The sequence below is a fragment of the Balearica regulorum genome, chromosome 5 (genome assembly GCF_011004875.1).
Source record: "Balearica regulorum gibbericeps isolate bBalReg1 chromosome 5, bBalReg1.pri, whole genome shotgun sequence".
NCBI classification, from domain to species: domain Eukaryota; kingdom Metazoa; phylum Chordata; class Aves; order Gruiformes; family Gruidae; genus Balearica; species Balearica regulorum.
The window spans coordinates 38,628,290-38,652,556 of NC_046188.1; the positions used below are offsets into that span (position 1 = coordinate 38,628,290).

Here is a 24,267-nt window from a genome sequence, read left to right on the forward strand (position 1 = left end):
CTCTCCAGTTGTAGGTCTTCAGGAAACAAAGGTCAGGCCAAGGTGTGGACAAGGGGAATCTCACATGCAAAAGCTCAGGCTTTTTTCTCTATCTCAGCAAAACCAGAATATTGTCCCTTGCAATACAGAAATTCCCTGTAGCTGTTGGAAACATGCTAGTCTTCAAATGATAGCCAGGTCATTTCCAAAAGGGAGAGAGGCCAATGACTGTGTTCATAAATGTCATAAAAACAAGCCACAGGATGCGTTTTTATTCTCTCCTGTCATCCTGGTCATCACATACAGTTTCAAGGCTCTGAAAAATCTAGGCACTCCCTTAGCTTCCTGGGGAGATTTTTGCAATTTCTGCTTGTCAATAGGTGGCTCCAGGGGCTTGCCTTGTAGTTTGGCTTGCAAAACTAAGCCAAACTTATTCCCAACCTCCTCTTCCTCCCCGACAGTGCTTATCCTACTGTACATTGGCCAGATGCTGTGACTGAATGCCAGGCTGCTTCTCAGCTAAGAATTAAACGATGGAGAGAGTTTCAAGTAAAACCTTGGGAAAAATGTTGTGCAGTTTATTTGCCTCTCCCTGCTGTGTGTGTTTACTTGTTTCAAGGATCCAGGTGTCTCTGGATAGGGGCTACCTTTCTAGATTGTATTGTCATTTGTGAAAGCTATCGGGAAGGTCAATGGAAATCTCTATTCTCCACCTAAGCTCCAGTGCTTGCTTTCTGCATATTGCAGACTCCCCTTCACTAGTGATTTAAATTACCATGGCCGTAGGGTGAGGTTTTTATTTTTCAAGCACTGTAGCTGTGTTTGAGACAAAACTGGCCATACTGGAAGATCAAAAGAATTTTCTCCCTTCTAGTTCCCAAAAAAGAAATTTTCAGTGACTGCTTGAATATGTATCCTACCAGTTTCTGAAACAAGGTTGGTGACAGTCTTAAAGTGCATTTTAGAAGGTACCTGGGTTCATATTTCCCCATCTCACACCAGAATGCCCCAAACTCACACCAGAACCTGGCTGCCTGCAGCACACGACTGTCCCTCTCTCACTGCTGGGGAAGGAATTAGGCAGCAGCTGGAGGTGTCTCCTGGAATTCGTCAGAGCAACCAGTGCCAGTGTAGTGTGTCTGACTACCTATCCACTAATTTCTATGCACTGAAACGCTTTATTCTTGGGCAGAAAAAGGCTCAAGTCACAGCCTCATTTCAGCATCATTTCAGCTTTCTCTGTTGGCACACTCATCACATGGAGAAAAGATGGACTAGCCTAGCATAATTTTTAAAGAATTCTTCTTTAGAAAGAGTTTCTTTCCTGGTTCTCCATATCACTGAGGAATAACCCCTTTGCTGCTGCTGCTGCAGAGCACCAGACACTGCTTAAATGGCATGACATAACAGTGCCTATTCAGTGATGGCTTGACATTGAATAGCAGCGTTCTCTATTTGTGTATCTTCAGCTGTTGCTTTTCTTCCTGCTCCTCTTTTCCTCCTCTCTGATATTGTTTGTTGTTGTCCACAGAAAGAAAATGTGAGCCAAGTAATGTCAAACTGGTAATATCACAATGAGTAAGAAATGAAGCAAACTGAAGTTGCCAGTTCTGTAGTATTGCTTTTAATGGATTTGTGGTGCTTGTCTGCTGTGGAATTCTTGTGTATAAATCAACCATGTGAAAAGCATTAAATATGCTGAAAATACAGCACAGGAGTTCAGATCGTATAAATAGATACAGCAGGAATGTTGCATCTTGCCAAGGACATTTTCAAATAATGAATGTGTCTTGTATTAAATTAATTTGTTCCCTTTCTGAAGTCTAGATGTTCTTCTATCACAGAAACTACTGTGACAGCTGACACTCACAGCTCTCCTGCTGGTAACTTGAATGGGAGTCCAAGGGTCAAAAGGACCATGGAGATTGCCTCTTGCCCTCTAAAGGGAGATCCTTCTGGGATTAGGCAGAATTTCAGCAACTGGTGTGAGGAGAACCAGAGCTACTGAGGTTATCAGTGTTCACGAATCTCTTAGGTCCATTTGTTAATGCTAAAGGACATTTTTAGAAAAAGTTCATCTCTCTCAAAAGAGCCCAGCTAAAAGGAGGAGAATGCAAGACCTGCGTATTTTGCCTGCTTTAAATATGGCATAGTGCGTGTCTGGCTCGGCACGCAGCTCTGGCTCCTCAGCACGTGCTTGACAGTGTCGGTGAGAGCACCCACTTGTCGGGGGTCTGTGCTTTCTCTGTTCCAGATTCTCTGAGCCAGACCCCAGCCACACACTGGAGGAGCGAGTGGTACACTGGTACTTCAGCCAGCTGGACAACAACAGCAGCAATGACATCAACAAGCGGGAGCTGAAGCCTTTCAAGCGTTATGTAAAGAAGAAAGCCAAGCCCAAGAAATGTGCCCGACGTTTCACTGACTACTGTGACCTCAACAAGGACAAGTCGATCTCGCTTCAGGAGCTGAAGGGATGCTTGGGAGTCAGCAAGGAAGGAGGTGAGTGCCTTTCCTTCCCCGTTGCATGAGAATAAAAGACTGACATGGAGTTACAGCAAGCTCAGGAATCTGTTTTCTCCCAGGTGATTCAAAAGTGCCACAGTTTGAGAAAATGAGTGGGATTAATACCCTGCTGTGCAAATGTAGTTCATTATTTGTGTTATGGCTCTGTCTTTTATCCTTTATCGTGGACCTTTGTGCTAAGCGCTATATAGAAACAGGGCAAAAAGATGAGCCTTGCCCAGAACCCTGCTTGTACTGTAGAAGTCCTTGGAAACTGTAGTTCAGATCAGGTCCCTTCTGAGTAATACACTGCTAACAATATTCTGTTGTCTCAACCATGTAGGTTGGATGATGTATGAGCCAGCACAGACCCAGTCCTTCTCCAGAGACCCTGTTGACTAACAGAAATAATATTTATTTTCATTGCTAAATCCAGCATGCAGGGAAGTGGATGACGCAGAGAGAACAACTCAGAAAGAAAGTGCAGGGCTGTACTGTTGCCCTTTTTCAGAGTTAAATTGTGCTTTAAGATTGAGGAAGAAATAGGGCATATGAATAACGTATTTTCCTTTCTGGTTAGTGCCTGAGCAACCAACCCGCCCTCCTTCCTTTTCTTCCTCTTTCATCTTCACCTCATCTTCTGTTGGAACCTGGACCAAACTGATATTTTTGGAAATTTTATGAATTGCAACTGTTCAACCCAAATTCAATAATTATCAGTCATTCTTGACTGTGGGCAGACTTGCTTGGCAGGAGAAAGCAAGCTAATTTCCTGTGCAGGTGTTTTGGCAGCGCGGACAGCTCTTGTTATAACCGTCGTGCCAGTTGGGGAAAGGTGGGTAGCTTTCTCCAGGCTTAACCTTTCCTTAATTCTTTCCTCAGGTTTAGCACAAGTGGGAAGGGAGTTGTTGGTGCATTTGGGTGTTGAGAAGTTGCCCTTTCTAGGTGCTCTGCAAACATCTTAGTTATAACAAGCCTGCTGCATTACTTGTCAGCTGTGAGAAGCATTTAGCTTCCCTAGCTCAGTGGAAGTTTTTTTTCTTAGTTGTTGGTACTGAGGAATGACATTCCAAAATAGCAACCCTGTTCCTTAATTTTATTACCTTCCCAATAAGATGAATATGCCAAATGAGTTTTATTGCTATTTGGCCTGGAATAAGACTCTCTGGAATCTCCTGCTTTGCCCAACCGACTGTTCAAAATTTAGTTTATGGAAAGGGGGCGGGGGGGAAAAGGAGAGAAGGAAGAAAACATGAATCTTTGAGCCCATGTGAAGGGGAAAGAAAGCAGTGAGACATTATTGTAAGTGTCTGATTGCCCAACTATTTGCTGAGAACACAGCTTTGACCTTTCATGGTTTCTTCCATTGTCTGAGGACAGGATTGTATGCAAAAAGGGGCTCTGACCTTGTTTGATCATACAGTTCCACATACCTACTAAAGGCCTGATAGGCCCTGAGGATCAAAGATAAATGGGTAAGTTATGTGGAAGGAGGACCAAGGGGGGCCAAAATGCAGTGGAGGGATTAGTGCAGGGAGCAGGTACTAACATGTAGGAAAAAACTGAGGGAAGAGTACTCTAGACATGCAGTAAGCAAGTTTGTGATGGATCTTTTTTAAGAAGTTATGAATTTGTGAGGTGGTAGATGACATGTTTGCTCTGCTTTCTATTCACAAGAACTTCTAAATTAAGAAATAATCAGTAGCTTACCCCTTCTCCAGCTTATCCTGATCATGGGTGCATGCAGTCAGTCAACTAGTCCATGTATTTGCTCTCTGTTTCTTTCTCCGTACCGTGGCCTCCAAACATCTGCTGGGGCTGAGGTCACTGTGGGTCCAAGCCAAGAGCTAGTTGGGAACCTTTTTGATGATGTACTTTCAGTTGTAAACTGCCAGTCAGATGAAACCAAAACTTTTCATGGAAATGTTTCTGTTTCAACAAAAGCTTTGCTGGAAAGGTTTTTCTGGTCTGGATTGGATGAGGAAGGGTTGGAGGGAAGCGAGGAAAGTCATCATTTCCCCTTGATATACTTCATTACAAATGAACTTGCCTCAGATATTCCAAATCCTGGTTGGGTATTCGGCAGCATACGGACTAAAATGAAGTGGGTCATCATTCCATGTGCCTCCTGCTAGGCAAACTGAACACTTGTAATGATTTTGAAAATAAAACTTAATACAAATTTTTGTAGGGTTTGGGATGCTGAGGAAAACAAATGTTAAGGCTTCTACATTTTTGTCAGTGTTTTGCTTTTTTTTTTTTTTTTTTCTTCTTCCCTGTGGCCAGTTCCATCCAAACATGGAAATAGTGTTGCTTGAAGGAAGCACAGGGCATAGATAAATCAGCACTGTTATATGCCTCTTGGGCACTAGATAGTCTAAATAAACAAGATTTATGTGGGAGGATTCAGCTGGGATATTCATAAAGACGACAAACCTGAATCTGAGCTCTTTCCAGCTTAGGATCAAATCTGAGATGCATAGTTCTGTCTGTCTTCCCCTCCTCAGCAGGTTTTCTTGATGCCTGTGGTAACCTAATATGTGGGTGCTGCCAGCCAGTGGTTCTTCAGTGAGGGGAATAGCTGTCAGTCTGCCAGCAACCCTTCCTCTTTTCCATCCTTATGATGACCCAGAAAGTTGCTGAGAAATTTGCTAGGTCTGTTGGCCACTTTGCACAGCTTTTGCCCCTCTACTTAAACCAGATGTGTTTCTATTAGGGCAACTCGGATGGAAAAATGCTGTCCCTGGATCTGGAACAGAGTAGCCACATAGAGGCAGCCTTTGAGGGCTTGCACAAGCCTGCAAATGGTTTCTTAAACTGGGGCAGAACAAGTAGGGAGCGCTTGTAGCTCGGAGTATGCCAGAAACAGTCTTTGCCATCATTTGATCTAGGATTGTCTGTTTGAGGAATTGTGGGAGGAAAACAGACTGATTTACAGCCTGTTAAAAGTTAGCATTCATCAGTGCAGTCTGCATAGCCTGAGTTAAGGGGGGAACCATCTGTGATCAAAGAACAAATTTAGCTTTCTGCATTAGTCAAAAGGCAGGGTCCTTGAGAGGAGATAGACACACACTGGAAAGCTTTGCTGGAGCGTTACTGGACCCAAGATTAATTGGAGTCCAGTGATCTTAGAGAGGAGGACTGTAGATCTGAGCAAGGCTTATTCTAGTCGTGCTGGCTGAAAAATGCTGGAGTTTTTTACCTCTACATTCTTCCAAATTCAGAAGACAAAGTCAGCATTTTGTGCCTGCCCAAAGAGGAGCTAAGGGATTAAGCAGCGAAGAAATGTCCCTCCGCCAGCTGACGGGAAGTTTCCTTCTGCCAGTTCAGATCCCATGATAGCTTTGCCATCCAAGAGCTTGTCAGATGGTAGGTGTTGGGCGTGCTTCACAGGCCATGAGGACTTCTGGGGTGGAACCTGGCCACTGTCTCTGCCAAGCAGCCAGCTACCAAGAGCACAGTCCAGAAACAGGATCAAAATGTCTTAATTAAAAAGTGTGTGTGTGTGTAATTAAACAGCATGTCACTTTCTACTGGAGCTGAGCAAATACTACAGAAAGAAGGAAAAATAATGGACAATCTAAACAGCAGATTTAATTCAGTGATGTTTGAGACCCTTCTTACTGGTATCTGCAGAAGAAACTGAGTCTCTGCATGCTTAGGAGGCTTCTGGGAATGAGGATGCTCTGTGTCACTGCTGTGCAAGCAGCTGTGTGGGAGCAGGTAGCAAGGAGCAGTCACCTGGGAAAAGCCTCTGGATCGATGATGGTAGAAAGCTGACAACAGTCTGGGAGGCTACGAGAAAACTGTCACCAGGTAACAACTGAGTTAATAAAAAGGAAATTCAGAATATATCTAATTACAATTAGATTAGAAGGTAAATGAGTTCCACTGGTTCAGTGCTTGGTTTTGTTTGCCTTGTTCAGATATCCCCCTTCGGAGCTCAATAGAGATGCTATAGTTTGTCACCTTTAATCTTGAGGAAAGTTTCTGATGGTTAGTATGAATCAGGACATCAGTATTGTGTTGGGAACACACAATAAGGCTTGCGGTAGCGTGTTCCTCCCCCATGAAAGGCGAGAGCTTTGCTTGGTAAGTCTGAGGAATCATTTCTACCTATAAAAAGCTGCCGGGGTTTCCTTGGGGCTTTTCCTTGCACAAGACACGTGGCCTAATCCAGACTGGCTAGAATTGTTACCCAAAATAGTGTACTTGTGAGGCTGAGCAAATACTCTGCATTATGAAGCTTACTGAATGATGGGATGTTACCCTTTAACACCCAAAGGCTTCCCAGGTACATGTTGTAACCCGCTGTCACCATCTGCCGCATTCCTTCCTCTCTTTCATGTCAACTTTACGCTCGGTGCAGTGTTGCTTTGGAGGGGGTTTGTCTTCTGTGTTTAGGCAGAAGGCTGAAGGCAATACTCGCTGCCTTTGGAGCGACAGGTGATGAGCTTCGGGGTCGTTTCCCGGCAGGGACGTTCGGGGCCGTTCCCGCGGGAAGCACAGCGCCCCGCCGTGCTGCTGGAAAGGCGCGGCCTGCGCGGCCTGCAGCACCGCGCCCACGCCAGGGCTGCTCCCCGCCTTTGGAATCAACTCACCCGGAGCTCCCCGCCTCTTCCCGAAGACAAATAGGTCTCATTCACGGCGACGCACCGTCGGTTTAGCTGCACTGGGTGCAAAAGGTTCGGGTTTGGGTTTTTTCCGGATGCCTTTTCCTTACCCAGGCAGCCGGCCGGGGCCGGGCCGTGCGCGGCCCAGCAGCGCCCTCCAGGGCCCCGGGAGCGGCCCGGCTCCGCGGCTCCAGCCAGCCGGAGGATGCGACGGCTCGTAAAAGCCCTGGGTTTTTACTGCCGGCTCCTCGGGAGAGTCCCAATTAGCTCTGGAGGAATCTGCCTCTTGGCAACGGAGCTCTGCGTTTTATACACGGGCGCAGAAATAAGCGAACAGCGGTTCCTCTGATCTCGCCAGGGCAGATGGCTGATACGAGGCTGGCGTTCAGGGGCCTTGAAATAACTTACTGTGTTTATACAGTTTCTCTTATTAATGATCTCAAAAGCCAACAGGTTGTGCTTTGCGACCCATTTCAAACTCAACCATCACCACTTTTCTTTCCCCTTCTCTTTTCCTTCCCAGCGGTTCTGTCATGCAGCCCAGCATCCCGTCCCCCGGGGGCTTCCCCAGTCTCACCCCTGCTCTCTGAGCTTCTGCTTGTCTTACTCTTGCACTGTGTGCAAGTGTGCAATGTACTTCATGCGCAAAGCAAGCTGAGCAATCAGGTCAGATGCATGCACAAATGAAAGATACTTCTTAGGCTGGGCTAGAATGGAGGGTGGCAACAGGCTTACTGCTTCTGGCTGGGAGCAGGAGTTCCCATTTCCACCTAATCCCTCATCTGAAATCAGACCAAGCAACTAGCAGGAAATGTGACATGATCCTGTAATCCCTGAGCTGTCTGTACCAAGCACGTGGTAGGAACAGGTTTATTATTGAGGTGAGAGCCCTTGTGAGCTCCATCTGGTGTAGGGTGCATGGGCCGGTATCTCAAGACACAGTCACAGCTCTGCAGTCTGTCCCTGCCCTTCTGCCACGTATGAGTTCTGGTCTTTGATTTCAGGCACCTGTTTGATTGTTTGGTCCAAGCTAAAGATTTAGTGAACTTGGACTATCTGTATTGCCTATGCCTTCACTCTTCTCTGGCTGCCCCCTTTCTACATGATGTTATTTTGCTTGCCGTTAACAAAAAACATTTAAGGAAACTTCATGGCACTACTTGCATCCTTCCTTTCTTCTTTCTCATTCTACAGTTTAGTTTAACCTTGTAATTGTTGCTTCTTGCCCCCACCAAACCTCTGGATTTCATGATGTTTGGCTACTGCAACACCAGGTATTTAACATCTCTCATCTCAAGCAAATTAGTCTTACTCTTGCATGTGAATCTTAAGGAGTGCTGGCAGGACTCGCTGTGTGCTCAGTCAGAGGAGCTGCTTTGAACGTGCCCTCTGGCAGCAGACAGTGGGGAGGCTCCTTAGTCGTGCCACGGCATTTATTGCCTTTAACGTGGTTCTTGGATTTTACAGGTAGCCTGAGCAGTTTCCCCAATGGAAAAAGACAAGGCCTTAACCCTTTCAGTGAGTATCTTATCAAAATGTTTCCTTTTTTTCTGTGATAACCATGTGTCCCAAAATTCATTCTCCCCTGCTCTCCTATGTTCATGAATAGCAATATAGAAACAGCTGGAAACCAATGTTGTTCATAAGAGGCGTGAATATAACACGTAGCTACACTGCATCATTTCAAAGTCCAGGACTGTGTCTTTAGCAGGGGCAGACAGTATATTGCTAAGGAATTGGAATAGGATCCAGCAGCTATGGGAGGAACACTCCCCTGCCCTGTTCTTCCTGCTTCTAGCAAGCAGTGATTTAGGTGATTTGTTGTGTTTATGTTACATTACTCCATGGACAAGTTCCCATGAAGACTCTTCTCTGTCCCAGTGAAGGTCTGCTCTCCTCTGCATTTTGTGGCAGTGAATGGCACCCTTTCATCAGGCATGAAGAACACCTTTTATTTGTTTTGCTTTTAGACCTGCTGCCTCATAGTTTCATTGGGTGCTTCTCATTTTGGACTGTGAGAAACAGTGAGCAGTTCTCCCCTGCCTTTCTCCTGCCACTTCTTGTTCTATAGCCTTCCACCACATGTCTGGTTAGGCTCCTTTCCATGTTGAAAAGACTTAGGCTATGTATTTGCTTAATGACAGACTTCCCGTATCTCTTGCTATCCTCCTTACCTTTCTGGGTACCTTATCTGGTCCTGATGAGATGGGCTGAACGGAGAACTGAAGATAAAGATCAGCTAAGCCTTATACATTGGTGTAGTGATGTTTCCTGGTGTGTCCTCAGTTCTGAGCATGTATGTGATTTTTGTCTACTGAGTGGAGACATTCAAATAATTCAAATCTGAGTGGAGACATTCAAATAATTGTGTACTGTCACTTCAGCCTCTTCCCTAGTCACTCAGTGTTCAGTGTAGGACAGGTCATCCCCGCTCCCCACTCATGCTCTGCATTGCATAGACATTGAAGTCGATCTGCTCTTTTTATGAGCTGGTTGTTGAGCTCTGTGTGCGCCTTCTGCAGAGCTGTGCAGTCAATTGCAAACACGACTCTCTGGAATAATTTTGCATTTAACAATATCCATTAGCACTGGTCCCAGTGAGGCCTCTCTGGTAACCTTCTCCTTTCTGAAAACCAAATCCATACTTCTACTTCAGCGTGTTTTCACCTGTAATTAATCCACAGAGCTCTCACTCTGATCCCGTAAGAACTTTGATACTTTAAGGACCTTTGATGAGGGGCTTGACAAAAACTTTCTGAAGAAATGAGTGTGGAGGTGTGCACATCTATCTGAAATGCCAAGCAGCACCCTTGCACCATCTATGGGACAGTAATAGCTCAGCAGGGTCCTGGGACGTCCAGCTCCAAGTATGCTGTATCCTCACTGCAGATTCAGTAGTTTGGTAGGCTTCAGAGTGTCTGGTGCAGGCAGGTCTCTAAGAACCATTAAGCAGGGAAACAGCTGCATTGTGCTGTTGCAGAGATGGGGAGAGGTGGCTTGCCCTTGCTCTGCATGCCTGCCTCCTTCCAGGCCTGCATGCCTGCTAAGGGAGGAGGCAGCTGGCTGTGGCTTACGGGGGACATGGTGGCAGGGCAGCCTGGCAGCAGCAGGCTTCTGCATCAGCCATGGCAGGCAGAAGAGCAGAGGGAGAGATGTCAGACCAGTGGTTTTCCCAGACTGCGTGCCCATTTCTAAGGTGGGGGAGGGAAAGGAAAGTAGTGGGTTTTGTTTAAAAGAATGTCAGTTCCTAGGGCTCTGTGTGACTCATTCAATGCTTTTTTTTCAGCAAGGCTGTCTCATTAGCCCCCAGTTGTCTTCAGCCTCACAGCTTACTCTGGGATCTCACCCTTCTGAGGCCATGGCTGCAGCAGAGACTGTACTGTATCTTTATCAGTCAGGTGCCTTTTTGGTTTTAATATCCCTTTTTTCCTCACTTTTCCTGCTTCTGTTTTTTTTTTTTTTTTTTTTCTCTCCTTGCCCTCTCCACCACCCTTTTCAGTAGGTCGCCTGGTGTAGCAGCAGAAGACGGGAAGGGAAGGCAGGAGCCACCCCAAAGGAAAGAAAGATCCAGCAACAGATGGACAGACACCTTGCTGCTTGTGACCAAGCACGCAGCATCAGCAACATCCAACGTAGCAGAAGTGGCACCCAGAACATTTGCACTTTTTAATAATTGGTTTGGGTTTGTTTTTAATTGCTTTTCAATGCCATTATCTAATACTTTGGAGAGTGGGGGGAAGCAGGATCATGATGTTTTAAAATTGGAACAGCTACTGATGACGTAAAATTGAGTTCACTGGGACTCAAAGAAAGAGAATTTTATATACTGTATATAAATATATATGTAAATTGTACAGTTGTCTTGTACAGGGGTTGGAGTCACTGTTCTGTTCCTCCCTTTGCTTTTGAAGGCTGTTAGGGTTAGAGGGACACTTTGCTTTTAATGGATTCCAGTAATGCATTTATTTCTGCCACCAAACCATCATTCAGTTGGAAATGTTAACACCCCTATGCAAAAAGGAGCAAGTATATCTGCGTGACTTGTGCTTACAGATGTGCATGCAGTGTCCCAGGTACCAAATGCTTCTTGGGAGCAGCTGAACCCCTTCTCCTCTTACTGTAAAGCCCTGTGCAACTCACAGGCCATTGAGCTTTTGAGAGAGCACAGATTTCACCTAAGTATTGGTGCACTGCAAAGCTGCTTAAAGTAGGGATAGAAAAGGCTCATATTAAGGACATACAACAGTAGTTTCTGCACCTGTTGCAAGTTGGGCAGAAATGAATTCTAAATGTGTTACTATCCAGGCTCAGAAGACATGCTTAGCAAAGATGTGCCATGCCTCGGGAATCTGACGCTGTAGGAAGGATGTGGGAGCCGTAGGCCTAGTAGAGTCAGCAGGGTGAAGTCTTGCATCTTCCTCTCTGACAAAGTGTTCATCTCTGTGTTGTACAACATTAAAAGTATTGAGAAGCCTGCTAAAAGCAGCATTGGCCTGTCTGTTGCTTTGCTGAAGAGCAAAGAACATATTTGTCGGTGCAGAAAGACACAATCATGCTGCTGGTCCCCAAGAATCTGGGGAGCCGAAGTTACTTATGCGTCAACACTACAGCTGGGGCCATGCTCACTGGTGAAGGTCTGTCTGCAATGACTATTCTTGTCTTTGGTGGTTGTGAATCCCAAGCTGCTCTCCTGTGCAGTGGTGTGCCTGCCTGGCTTAGAGCATCCACTTCACCTGGTTCGCTGTTTTCAGTACCTCCTGTGTTAATCACACTCCAGTGGCACATTGCCGTAACAGTGAAGGCTTGGATTGAGGAGCCTGGTGTTCCTGGAGGCCACAGGGGCTGTTTCAGCTACCAGCAGTTTTTCCAAAGTTGTGTCTCTCTCAATCTCGGATACAATTGTAAAGTCAGCAGTAAGGCAGGGACACCAATATCAACAAACCTAGGTTTGAGCAGAGTGTGATGGGACATGCAGTGTTTTGCTTTGTGCATTTCCAACATATCCTGTTGATAGGAAACGTTCTGAGCAGCCTCCCCCTTCAGACCTGGCATTCCTTTGCCACTTGTCTCTACCAAGAACCTGTAGTTGGAGATGATGTGCCACGCTAACATGAGATCACACCAGGAATTGCTTGTAACAGCATTGTGTTACTGTAGAGACTGGGCTTGTCCCTTGAGGCTTCGTTGCTTTTGTAAAAGATGTTGCAACACAGCATCTCACTTTGTGGCATATCATCATGACAATAGCATGGGAAACACATCACAGCAGGAGTGTCCTGATGCAGTAAGTTAGTGCCTTGTTGACAAAATGGAAAGTTAAAAAAAAAAAAAACCAAACAAACAAAAACTCTTTCTATCAATAGCTGTTTAAGAGTAGTAATAACTCTTCCTCTGGGAGGTAGATTGGAGCTAACGAAAGTATTTGGCATGGTTGAAAACACCTCTGGTAATCTCTGAAGTACACATCACACCACCATAGTAAAAGAAGTTGTCTCTTTAGCAAGAGCAGATCCTGCTGCTGGGTCTTCATGGTTTCTCATATACAATGTATGTGCTATTTTTGGCCTGCAAACTCCCATCTTCTTGATTGCATCTTCTCTTTTTTAAATGGCCAGGGCACATCTTTTGTGTGTTTAAATGATGTGGTTTAGTGTATAGTTAGAAATGTCCCTGTCACTCATTAATCCTATTGTAGGAGTAAAGAATGAATCCAACTGTACAAAAAAAAACCCCAACCCTCTCCTTTTTTAATATGCTAGTTTTAGGAATTAAAAGCTCTGGCTACTGGGTTGGTGTTTGGTTTGTTTTTTTTTTAATGTATAGTTGCATCCAGCAAAAGCAGCCAATTGGATGCCTATAGGAGTTCTGTCAGCCAGCCCCTGGGTCCGAGCAGTGCCCCACAAGATTGCAGGGGGAGTGCAGAGCTGCTAAAAGCTACTGCATCTTTTCTTTTGGAAATGTCGGTAAACCAGCCAGCCAACATTCCCACCTGTCACACAAATCCTTCTGCAGACCTCCTTTTTCTCATCCTTGTGTCCTTTCCATCCAAAAGGCCTGCATTCACACCTAGTTTGTAATTAAATTTGGGTCAGTTCTTCAAGGAAGCCAAACAAGGGGTGGCTGTTGATGTTAGCTTTGGTATTGGTGGTTATTTATGTTGCTATGCTAGAGCTGACTTATGGATGGGTTGGGGTCTAAGCATTATATTGTTTTCCCCTTTACTTTCATGACACAAGTCCAAGTCGCCACATCCTGACTTGTTGCGTTTGTATGGGCCTTTGAGCAGCTTCTGGCAACACTTGAACACTGGCACGCGAGACCCAACCAGCATGACTGTGTAACATCTGGATAGAGGTTAGGTTACTTGTTCTGGGTTTGTGTGTTGGAAGATCATGCAGACAGTACTGGTCCTGATTCATATAGTCCATCCTGTGAGTTGTCCAAACAGTCTGTACTCATCAGAAGAGAGCAGAGCCTCAGCTCCCCTCTTCCCTTGTTGTTTTTATTGCCAGATAACTGGCCAGTCTACCTGGCTGCCAGGCCAATCATGTTCTTATCTGGTGGTGGTAAGCATTCTTCTGCTCTGCCTTGTATCAGTAGCATCCTACTGAAGCTGGGCCATGGGGAGTGTCAGCATTGTGTCTGGAAGCAGATCCTGGGCATGTGTCGTCTCATCCTTCAAGTCCTCCTGGGCCTGTCCAGCTCTACTTTGAATGACAGCTGAAAACAGCTGGGACAGAGAAGAGAAGAGAACCAGGGCTCCACAGTGCAAGTCATCTGCTCTTCCTGCCAGAAGGAAAAATCCTTCCTTTTTTGCTGATCCTCCAAGGGCATAGTGCGTTGGAGGGAACTGCATTAAGGTGGGATTCCTCTGTGTGAAGGCACTGCTTTCCATGGCCTGAGTTTGTATTGAAGTTACCCTGCCCCAGCACATTTCTGCCTATGGCATTGTTTGTTAGACTGAAAGGCATCTGTTTGATTTTGGTTTTGTAATAAAATAGATAACTTTTGCTCCAGTGTCTTGTGGTGGTTTCTTGTTGAATCTTGGTTTCTCTTCCACAGACTATTCTGTTACCTACGCAGTGCCATAGGAGAGGGATGGGGGACTTTCCTGCTCGCAGAGTCATGTGTTAGTCTTTGGTCGGGATCTGAGGTCCTTGGATGTTTCTCTCCTGTGTGTAAGCCTCCAAGCTGAATTAAAACATGCCCTAGAGTGCGTCTCTGTGGTTTGATGACAGCTGCCTGAATCTGCCCAGGCTGCTTAGAAAGGCTCTGAGGCTTCAGCAGGAGCATAGAGGTGAGTGCAGAAGGTTGGAACCACAGCCCAGTGGGTTCTTGTAGCACAAGGCAATTGCATTCCCAAAGGGAGGTTTTCTCCTTGTATAGTAGTCACAGGTTGGATTGTTTGTAGAGGGGCAGACACAGGCCTGCTAAGACTGTTGTCTTTAGATGCAAGTTCAATAATGAAAGGAGAAATTGCAGGGATAAGTTACAGCCAATGTGATTTGTCAAGAATAAATTGGCAAACCGAGCTAATTTCCTTGTATTGCCAAGGTAACAAGTTTAGGGGCTAAGGGAGAAGCAGTAGTTGTCATCTCTGGAGTTCTGCAAGACTTAATTAAAAATAGGAAAAGAGTATTAAAAAAAAAAAAAAGGCAATTCTTTGGCCATGCTTCATGTTTCTGGGGTCAACATAAGGTACTCTGAAAGGTCTTCACCCTTCCCTGGCAGTGCAGTCATTCTGTAAGCAAGTCAGATAGCTTGCTTCTGCCTCTGCTTCCAGCAGTGATACTGCCGGAAGGCTTTTCCTCCTCCCCCACCTCCTTCCCCCTTATCTTTGACATAACTAACAAAATCCACATGCAGAATGCCGACCTTCTGACTTCTCGTCAACCAGCCCTTACAAGCCATTTCAGGCAAAATAACTTGGCAACCCTCCAAAAGCTGATACTAAATTAGACGGCAAGATCTGCAGAAGTGGTGCTCCTTAGTTTGGAAAACACCTTGAAAACAAAGTGGGTTAAAAACCTACCACCTTGGGAACTAAGAGTACCACAGCAAATGTTTTGTACGGAGGGTTTGCCAGAAAACCTGAGGCTGTCTGGCTGCTTTGGGAAGCAATGATGCTTTTCCCCCATTCTGTATCTGAGGGCCTGTTTACTGATTTTAACGGTGGGTTTTGTTTTTCAAAGGTGCCTTGCCCTGTGCGCACCAGGAGGTGTCTAGCTTTCATTCAGAAAACACCACCAGCTCTGTGATGCGTGTTGTAGCACAAACCTATATCCCCACCTCCTGCAAAAGCATAAATGAATGTTTATTCCACATTGTGTTTTCTTTCAACACGCTGAGATTGGGCTGAGGGTCTTCTCTGTCAGAGAAGCTGATGGAGCTTCCTTCCTGGGCAGAGGAGCTGTGGCCCTGCTGTGTACTTAACCAGTTGTCCTCCCCTTGAAGACAAGGTGCTGGTGGTGGGTGGCTTTCTGCTCCTTGCCTGAGCCAGACCTGCACTATGCTGCAGTCAGAGGGGTGCACGGGGTGTACGTTGAGTGATGAAGGAGGCAGAAGGTTGTGGCTCCCACAGAGGTTGAGGTTTCCACACCTTGCCTCCTCTCTGGTGCCAGCAGGAATAGCAGGCCCAGGGCTCCTATGTGCAGTTCACAACTAGGTGGCCCTAATCTGGATCTCAGAGTAGCTCCTCAGTGCAAGATCTGGGAGTCTGGAGTACGGATGAATTCAGCTCAACTTACTAAGATAGACAAATTCAGTCCCAGTGCAAAACAGATCCTTCACTCACTGCTTTTTGGTATGTGAATGAAGGGCTCGCTTTATTGAAACGAGTTCTTCTGTAGCATCTCAGTGCTGTGCTTCAGGGAATAAAAACTGCAGAGCTGGAACGTCCGGTGCCCTGTTATACAGTACAGCTCTGGCCTTGCATAGCACAAAGTACTACTGCTCTCTCCCTCAGTCATGATTTTGGCTGGGACCACTGAAGTAATCCCTGCTGACTTCACCATGTCAGAAAAGAGTTGATGCAGCGCTTGGCTGAAGCGATGGAACTATTTCTGAAGTGACTTGGATGTTCTTGCTATGAGCTGGCAGGTTATAGCAGACAAAGCTGTATGAAGGTGGCTGAAGTTGGATCTGTTCACGTACAGCCCAACATGAACGTAAATGTTTGCATCTCTCTTGAGCTGTTAATGGTTGTTTCAAGTATTCAGATGTCTGCTGCAAGCTTTTTCTCCACAAAATGCAATTAAATACTAGAGCTTTGTAAAAAAAGTACTTAGACTCCAAAAAAAAAAATAAATCAAATATCAATGAATTCAGAAAACAGGTGGATAGGATCTATGAAGAGATGTCCTAAAGGATAAAACAGATCTGAGGACTGATAAAAGAGCTGGGATCAAAGTCCCAATATGTAACTGTCCTGCTGCAAGGGACATGAAGGCAGCATAAGTAGAGACCAATAAAAGGAATGAAGAGCTCTTCAACATCCTGAAACATGGAAAGGAAAATATGAAATGTGGGAGGGGTGTTGGAGCATTGTAGACTACGTGTGAGCTTCCAAGGGACTTAAGGATGGCATAGCAACGTCACCTACCTAGAGACGAAGAGAAGCCCAGGGAATTACAGACCTGATGTCCTAATATCTCTTTGGGAAAACATAAAAGAGTCAACTACTCACCAGTGATTCTCTAATCCCCTAGATAGATTTATAAATTTGTAAAAAAATGACTGGAATGGGTTTGCTGATGTTTTGCTTTGGATAAATTGTATCAAGCTAATTTGATTCCATCCTTTGACAGGATAACTAGCCTCATGGCTAGGGGGGTCAGCACTAGATGTGATATGTTTTGACTTTGGTAAGGCTTCTGGCACTGTCCCAGAAGACATTCTCGTAAGCGAGCTGAGGAAACGCAACCTATTTAGACTCACAATATGTTGAGTTCAGTGTCACAGTCAGAGAGCTTTCTGGGGAAATCTTCCCAGTGGCTGTCCAGGGTCCAGGTCTATTCAGTATTTTCAGCAGCGGCTTTAGGAAATTGCTTTGCTATAACATTTCCTGGTGATATCCAGCTAGGGGACTGGGGGGCTGTGAGCACCTATGAAGGGTAGGACCAGAATGCTTGATACATTGAGGAAATAGTCCAAGTCAACAGGATGAGTTTCAGCAGAGCACCATGGGATGACCTGCCGTGAGGCAGCCGGCATGGATGTGCAGATCCAGAGCGAGACCCAGCCAGCAGCAATCCAGTAGAAAAGACTTCTCGGAACGTGTAAGAGGAAAAAGTGGAGAACATGAAAGGCTTTACCACATACGAAATCCTCTCACAACAAGGATAGTAATCAGTTGTTCTCCATGCTTTTGTGAATAAAACAAGAAGAAAAAAAATTAGCAGGGACAGCCCCCACCCATTTGTGTTTGCTGTTAGTTTCTACCCAAGATGCTCCTGAAGAAGAGGAGGCAATCTCTTTTGATAGCTTTTTTTAAGAGCTTATTGGACAACCATGGTGTTGATAGAGGGGCGGAGGTGCTCTGTACAGTATGCCTTAGTGCCAAGGATGTGCCTAGGGGACTTTCTGAGAGCAATGTTGAAGCTTTTGTGTTGAGATTCTTTTTCCCTGCATCTTTTCCATGCACCCAAGTTGTACACAAATAATTCTCACAAAATGGGACCAGTGTTTCTGTAACACAAGCTTATTTTCTTAGCAGAGACGTCTTCCTGGGAACTTCACATCTTACACCCTAAAAATAAAAATCCTTGTTTGAATGGTTTATTTATTTAATTCACCTAGATTTCATACCAATTTCAAAGTTGTGACCAGCAGGTCGAGGGAGGTGATCCTGCCCCTCTACTTGGCTTCTGTGAGACCCCACCTGGAGTACTGCGTCCAGCTCTGGGGGCCCAGTACAGGAGAGACATGGAGCTGTTGGAGCGAGTCCAGAGGAGGGCCACGAAGCTGATCAGAGGGCTGGAGCACCTCTCCTATGAGGACAGGCTGAGAGAGTTGGGGTTGTTCAGCCTGGAGAAAAGGCAGCTCCAGGGAGATCTAATTGCAGCTTACCAGTATCTGAAGGGGGCCTACAGGAAAGATAGTGAGGGACATTATTGGCATTACAGAGATGTGGTGGGATAGCTCTTATGACTGGAGTGTTGGGATGGAAGGGTACAGGCTCTTTAGGAAGGACAGGCAGGGCAGATGAGGAGGGGGCGTCGCCCTCTATGTCAACGACCAGCTGGAGTGCATGGGGCTCCACCTGGGGATGGATGAGGAGCTGACCAAGAGCCTATGAGTCAGGATTAAGAGAGGGCTGGGGCAGGGGACATCATAGTGGAGGTCTGCTACAGGCCACCTGACCAGGGAGACTGAGCAGATGAAGCCCTCTATAGGCAGATAGGAGCAGCCTCACGCTCACAAGCCCTGGTCCTTATGGGGGCCTTCAACCACCCTGACATCTCCTGGAGGGACAACACAGCTGAGCATAAGCAATCCAGGAAGTTCCTGGAAGGTGTCGATGATAACTTTCTTCTCCAAGTGATAGAGGAGCCCACGAGGAGAGGTGCCATGCTGGACCTTATTCTCACCAATAAGGAGGGCCTGGTAGGGAACATGAAGCTCAAGGGTAGCCTTGGCTGCAGTGACCACGATATGGTGGAATTCAGGATCCTCAGGGCAGCGAGGAGGGCACGCAGCAAGCTCACTGTCCTGGACTTCAGCAGAGCAGACTTTGGCCTCTTCAGGGATCTGCTTGGTAGAATACCATGGGACAAAGCCCTGGAAGGAAGAGGGGCCCAAGACAGCTAGCTGATATTTAAGGGTCACCTCCTCCAAAATCTGGAGCGATGCATCCCAACAAAGAGGAAGTCAAGCAAATCCACCAAGAGGCCCCCATGGATGAACAAGGAGCTCCTGGGCAAAGTCAAACAAAAAAAGGAAGCCTACAGAGGGTGGAAGCAAGGGCAGGTAGCCTGGGAAGAATACAGAGAAACTGTCCAAGCAGCCAGGGAGCAGGTTAGGAAAGCCAAAGCCATATTAGAAATTAGTCTGGCCAGGGATGTCAAGGACAACAAGAAAAGCTTCTATAGGTATGTTAGTGAAAAAAGGAGGATGAGGGAAAATGTGGGTCCCCTCCGGAATGAAACGGGTGACCTAGTTACCCAGGATATGGAGAAGGCTGAGGTACTCAACGACTTCTTTGCCTCAGTGTTCACTGGCAAATCCTTGAGCCACACTGCCCAGGTCACAGAAGGAAGGGACTGGGAGAATGCAGAACCGCCCACTGTAGGAGAAGATCAGGTTTGAGAATATCTAAGGAACCTGAAGGTGCACAAGTCCATGGGACCTGATGAGTTGCATCTGCGGGTCTTGAAGGAACTGGCAGATGAAGTGGCCAGGCCACTCACCATCATATTTGAGAAGTCCTGGCAGTCCGGTGAAGTTCCCACTGACTGGAAGAGGGGGAACATAACCCCCATTTTTAAGAAGGGTAAAAAGAAAGACCCAGGAAACTACAGGCCAGTCAGTCTCACCTCCGTGCCTGGCAAGATTATGGAGCAGACCCTCCTGGAGACTATGCTCAGGCACATGGAAAACAAGGAGGTGATTGGTGACAGCCAACACGGCTTCACGAGAGGCAAATCGTGCCTGACAAACTTGGTGGCCTTCTATGATGGGGTTACAGCGTCCGTGGACAAGGGAAGGGCAACTGACATCATCTACCTGGACTTGTGCAAGGCATTTGACACTGTCCCGCACGACATCCTTGTCTCTAAATTGGAGAGACATGGGTTCAGTGGATGGACCACATGGAGGATAAGGAATTGGCTGGATGGTCACACTCAAAGAGTTGTGGTCAACGGCTCAATGAGCAAGGGGAGAACAGTGACGAGTGGTGTTCCTCAGGGGTCGGTACTGGGACCGGCACTGTTCAACATCTTTGTCGGCGACATGGACAGTGGGATCGAGTGCATCCTCAGCAAGTTTGCCGACAACACCAAGCTGTGTGGTGCAGTCGACACACTGGAGGGAAGGGATGCCATCCAGAGGGACCTTGACAGGTTGGAGAGGTGGGCCCATGCGAACCGCATGAAGTTCAACAAGGCCAAGTGCAAGGTCCTGCACATGGGTCGGTGCAATCCCAAGCACGACTATAGGCTGTGCGAGGAATGGATTGAAAGCAGCCCCGAGGAGAAGGACTTGGGGGTATTGATTGATGAGAAGCTCAACATGAGCCAGCAGTGTGCGCTTGCAGCCCAGAAAGCCACCCATGTCCTGGGCTGCATCAAAAGAGGCGTAACCAGCAGGTCAAGGGAGGTGATCCTGCCCCTCTACTTGGCTTCTGTGAGACCCCACCTGGAGTACTGCGTCCAGCTCTGGGGCCCCAGTACAGGAGAGACATGGAGCTGTTGGAGTGAGTCCAGAGGAGGGCCATGAAGCTGATCAGAGGGTTGGAGCACCTCTCCTATGAGGACAGGCTGAGAGAGTTGGGATTGTTCAGCCTGGAGAAGAGAAGGCTCCGGGGAGATCTAATTGCGGCTTACCAGTATCTGAAGGGGACCTACAGGAAAGATGGTGAGGGACTGTTTATCAGGGAGTGTAGTGATAGGACAAGGGGTAATGGGTTTAAGCTGAAGGAGGGTCGATTTAGATGAGATGTTAGAAAGAAATTCTCTACTGTGAGGGTGGTCAGGCACTGGAACAGGTTGCCCAGAGAGGTTGTGGAGGCCCCATCCCTGGAAATGTTTAAGACCAGGTTGGATGAGGCTTTGGGCAACGTGGTCTAGTGGAGGGTGTCCCTGCCCATGGCAGGGGGAGGTTGGAACTAGATGATCTTTGAGGTCCCTTCCAACCCAAACCATTCTATGATTCTATGAAAGTACATCCTAGACCTGTGGGGTTGTTTTAGTGCATTCTTCAAACTGGGCCAACTTCTGAGTGCATGCCCAGCCATGAGTAGTAGGCAGGTCATGATTTTTCCTTTAGCCACAGCTTCCACTCAACTTGCCACATACATGGCAATAGCAGCAGTCCTGTCTGGGACATTGGTGTCCTGATTTTGAATGGTGGCATGTTCAAGCATGACCAGATCTCCTGGATGCCTTTCTGTTATTGTCTGTATCTGTCCTATTGTGCTATCGAGAGCTGAGTGATGGTCATTCCTCAAAGGTCTTGTTACCTGCACTTTATCTCACCAGGGTCCAGCTACAACAGTACTGGGTGTCCTCCAAAATGCTTTCCTGAAGCAAAGTACAGTGCTAGTGGAGACATGCAGGTAGGCATCATCCCACCACAGCAGTGGGCCAGGGCAGCTGAAGCCAAAAGTGGCACATGCAGCTGACGGGAGGTTCTCCTTGCAGATGGTGCCATGAGGTGAGGTCATGTTGCTACTTTGGGATGGAGGGTAGTGGTGGGGTCCTCCCATACCAGGGACAAGTGACTTGCAAACCAGTCCAGCAGCCCCAGACATGGAATCAGAGGAAATGGGCATCACAGAATATTTTTGTGTTTAAGCTGTGCTTATCCAGAAGAGCACTGATCACGCCAGCACCACAGGAATTGACAAAAAGGTGACAAAGCCCAATCCAAGAGCTGCAGGTGCCTCCTTCCTAGCTTAAAACCTTTGCTCAACAGCTCTAAAAAACATCTCATCTCACTGTACCATACTGCACCCAATTCCCTGATGCCTGCGTGCTCCTGTCACTCAGCCCAGCTTGCTCAAGGATGGTGCTCTTCTGTCCTGGACCTAAGCTCAGCACCTGTGCGGACCCAGATGTCCGATAACTGAGCCAGCCCCAAGGGTTGCCATGCCACCAGCCCCAGCTCCTTCACTGAAGTCAAAGGCAATGGGGTCCTTTCCCAGAGCTGGAACATGTGTGCTCCCCCCGGGGCGGAAGCGCTGCTGGCTCATGGAGGGCATGAGCCAGATGACATGGCCAGGGGTGGGAAGTGACCCCCACAGCTCTGCGGGGAGATGGGAGAAAGCAGCACCCAGTGGGGCAGTGGCCTTCTTGTGGCTCTGCGGAGCTCTGGCTGCCCCCAGGCTGCAGCAAAACCTCCCCGCGGCAGCTCCACCAGGATCACCTGTCCTACAGCATGGGTGCCCAGCTGGGGTCTTCCCACCAGGGTTATGGGCTGCTCCAGCTGCCCCTTTGCTGCAGAAAGGCACAAGGCTCATTGTAAAGAGGATTTTTTGGGGTTAGGCACCCAAATAAAGTAGAAAAAGGCAGTCAGTGGTGATGTTGGTATGGTACCAGCCCAAACCGGGGCACGATTCCTGGCCAGCTTGAGGGGGACAGGTGAGTGACAGCTCTTTGCAAACCAATTCTTTACGCACGGACTGATTTTTGGCTGGCATCCATGCAGCACAGCATCACCTGGATGGCAAAACCTGTGGGGTGCCCCCATGGCAGCAGCAGTGGGAAGGCAGCCAGAGGTAGCACTGGCACCATGCCGTGGTCCTTGGACTATGTCCCCTGTGCCATGGCAGTCCCCAGGGACTAAGCACCTCCTCTGATCAGCTCCTCTTTTCCCTCCTGATGTCAGGGCACGTTATTTATCCCCAACCACAGCAGCAAAGGGGCCTCGTTGAGGAGCGAGGACGGAGGGGAGAGGGACGCTGGAAGGTAACCACGTGCTGCCCAGAGTGCGAGGGCTGCCGAGAGGGGCCAGCGGCTGCTATTGCAGGCTGCCAGGGGAAGCTGATGGGAGAAACAAAGGGGAAGGAGCAGTGACAACAAAACCACCAGCAAAATCTCCTCTCCACCAGCCAGTCAGGGGCAAGCGCTGTGGGGTCCTCCCAGCAGCACTGAACCGGAGGGCTGGGGTGGAGTGGGGCGGGGGGCGGGGGGGAGCAAACCAGCCAGAGCCAGTGTGACTAGGTCCAGGCATCTGCCCAAAGGAAAACAGAAGCAAGCAGACAGCTAGACCCAATATAAAACATAAAAGTCTCAGAAAAAAAAATAAATTAAAAAAATCCCCAAAGGCACCAAACTTGTTTGTTTGTTTTTTAGCTTGCATATTTTTTAATGAAGTAAAAAATAAAGATAAAAGAAAGAAACACTCCACGGATGTTGTTGGCCTGGTGCAGATCACCCTTGTGCACTGAGGGCACCAGGTTCTCCATGCAGCTGGTACTCATGGCAGCCAGTCCTCCCCCCCCATGTCCCCTCCCCGAGGTCAGCTGAAGAAGGAAGCAGATGAAAAGCACATGGCGGATACAGCACAAGCAACAGAAGAACAGCACGGCAGCTCCCCAGGCCGGGCTTTACCCAGGGGTGAGTGAGCTGGCATGGGTAAAATAAGAGCTCAACAGACTTTGTATGTCCAAATTAAAAACAGCGATGCTAACAACCCTCCCCCCCCCCCAAAAGCTGCACTTTAAACCCCCACAGACAATATCTGGGGAGGCTTTTGTAATTTTTCTTTCAGTGTCCCACATGTGCTCTGGGGTCCCTGGCTGGCAGGCAGCGGTGGCGGTGGCCGGCGGCGGCAGCAGCTGCTCTCGGTGGCTGTTGGCACGGCCGGAGGCCAGAAGGACCGGCAAGCTCGTTGGGAGCCTGGCCTGGGAGTTTCTTGCCCATCTTTTTTCAGGCCCTTCCCCAAAGGCATGGCGAAGGAAGGGTAAGGAGGCAGGTCGGATGCTTGTTGGCTTCAAATTCAATGGCTTTCACGTACGGTGGATTTCCACCGGCAAAGCTCCTGCCGCTCCTCTGAGAAGAATCCTTCTCTGCCTTATGTGTATACACATTTATATAGAGCTATCTGATAAACATTTTGTATGAAAATAAATTTCATCTGTGTGTTACGGACCATTGTCACTCTCATCTAGCCACCTGCTATGGCGTTACATCTCTTTTTGTGTCCGGGACAGCCTCGTTGCCATTCCTTTTTCCCCTAAGCTGCGGACCCCTCCTCCTGCCTCCCGGGCACAGAAAGCACCGCAGCAGGCACAGACGTACCTTTTGGCAGCCCCTCTCTCAGGCACTGCCTCCCGCCGTTTGGCTTATTACAGGGACCTTTATGACGAAAATGCTTCCCTTTACAGCGCCTGCTTCTGGAGAGAAGAAATGATCTTCATCTTGACAACACTTTACAAAGTGTAAGGTTTTAACATCCTCTTCCAGGGCTCTCAATTAAGAAATATGTTTGTAGATAGCACTGTTTATAT

General features: G+C 47.5%; 1 protein-coding gene across 9 annotated transcripts in view; it reads left to right on the plus strand.

Moving 5' to 3' along the window:
- SMOC1 (SPARC related modular calcium binding 1) overlaps positions 1-14,113 on the plus strand; it is a 137,675-nt gene extending 123,562 nt beyond the window's left edge. For 5 of the 9 annotated variants that reach the window (XM_075754232.1, XM_075754230.1, XM_075754238.1 and 2 more), the window contains 3 exons: positions 2,234-2,481; positions 8,565-8,615; positions 10,597-14,113. In XM_075754232.1, coding sequence (XP_075610347.1) covers positions 2,234-2,481; positions 8,565-8,615; positions 10,597-10,613 — 316 coding nt within the window. In that variant the 3' untranslated portion in view covers positions 10,614-14,113. The remainder of the gene's footprint in view (positions 1-2,233; positions 2,482-8,564; positions 8,616-10,596) is intronic. The other 4 variants (XM_075754233.1, XM_075754235.1, XM_075754231.1 and 1 more) reach the window with 3 other exon arrangements.
- Positions 14,114-24,267: the final 10,154 nt, after the last annotated feature.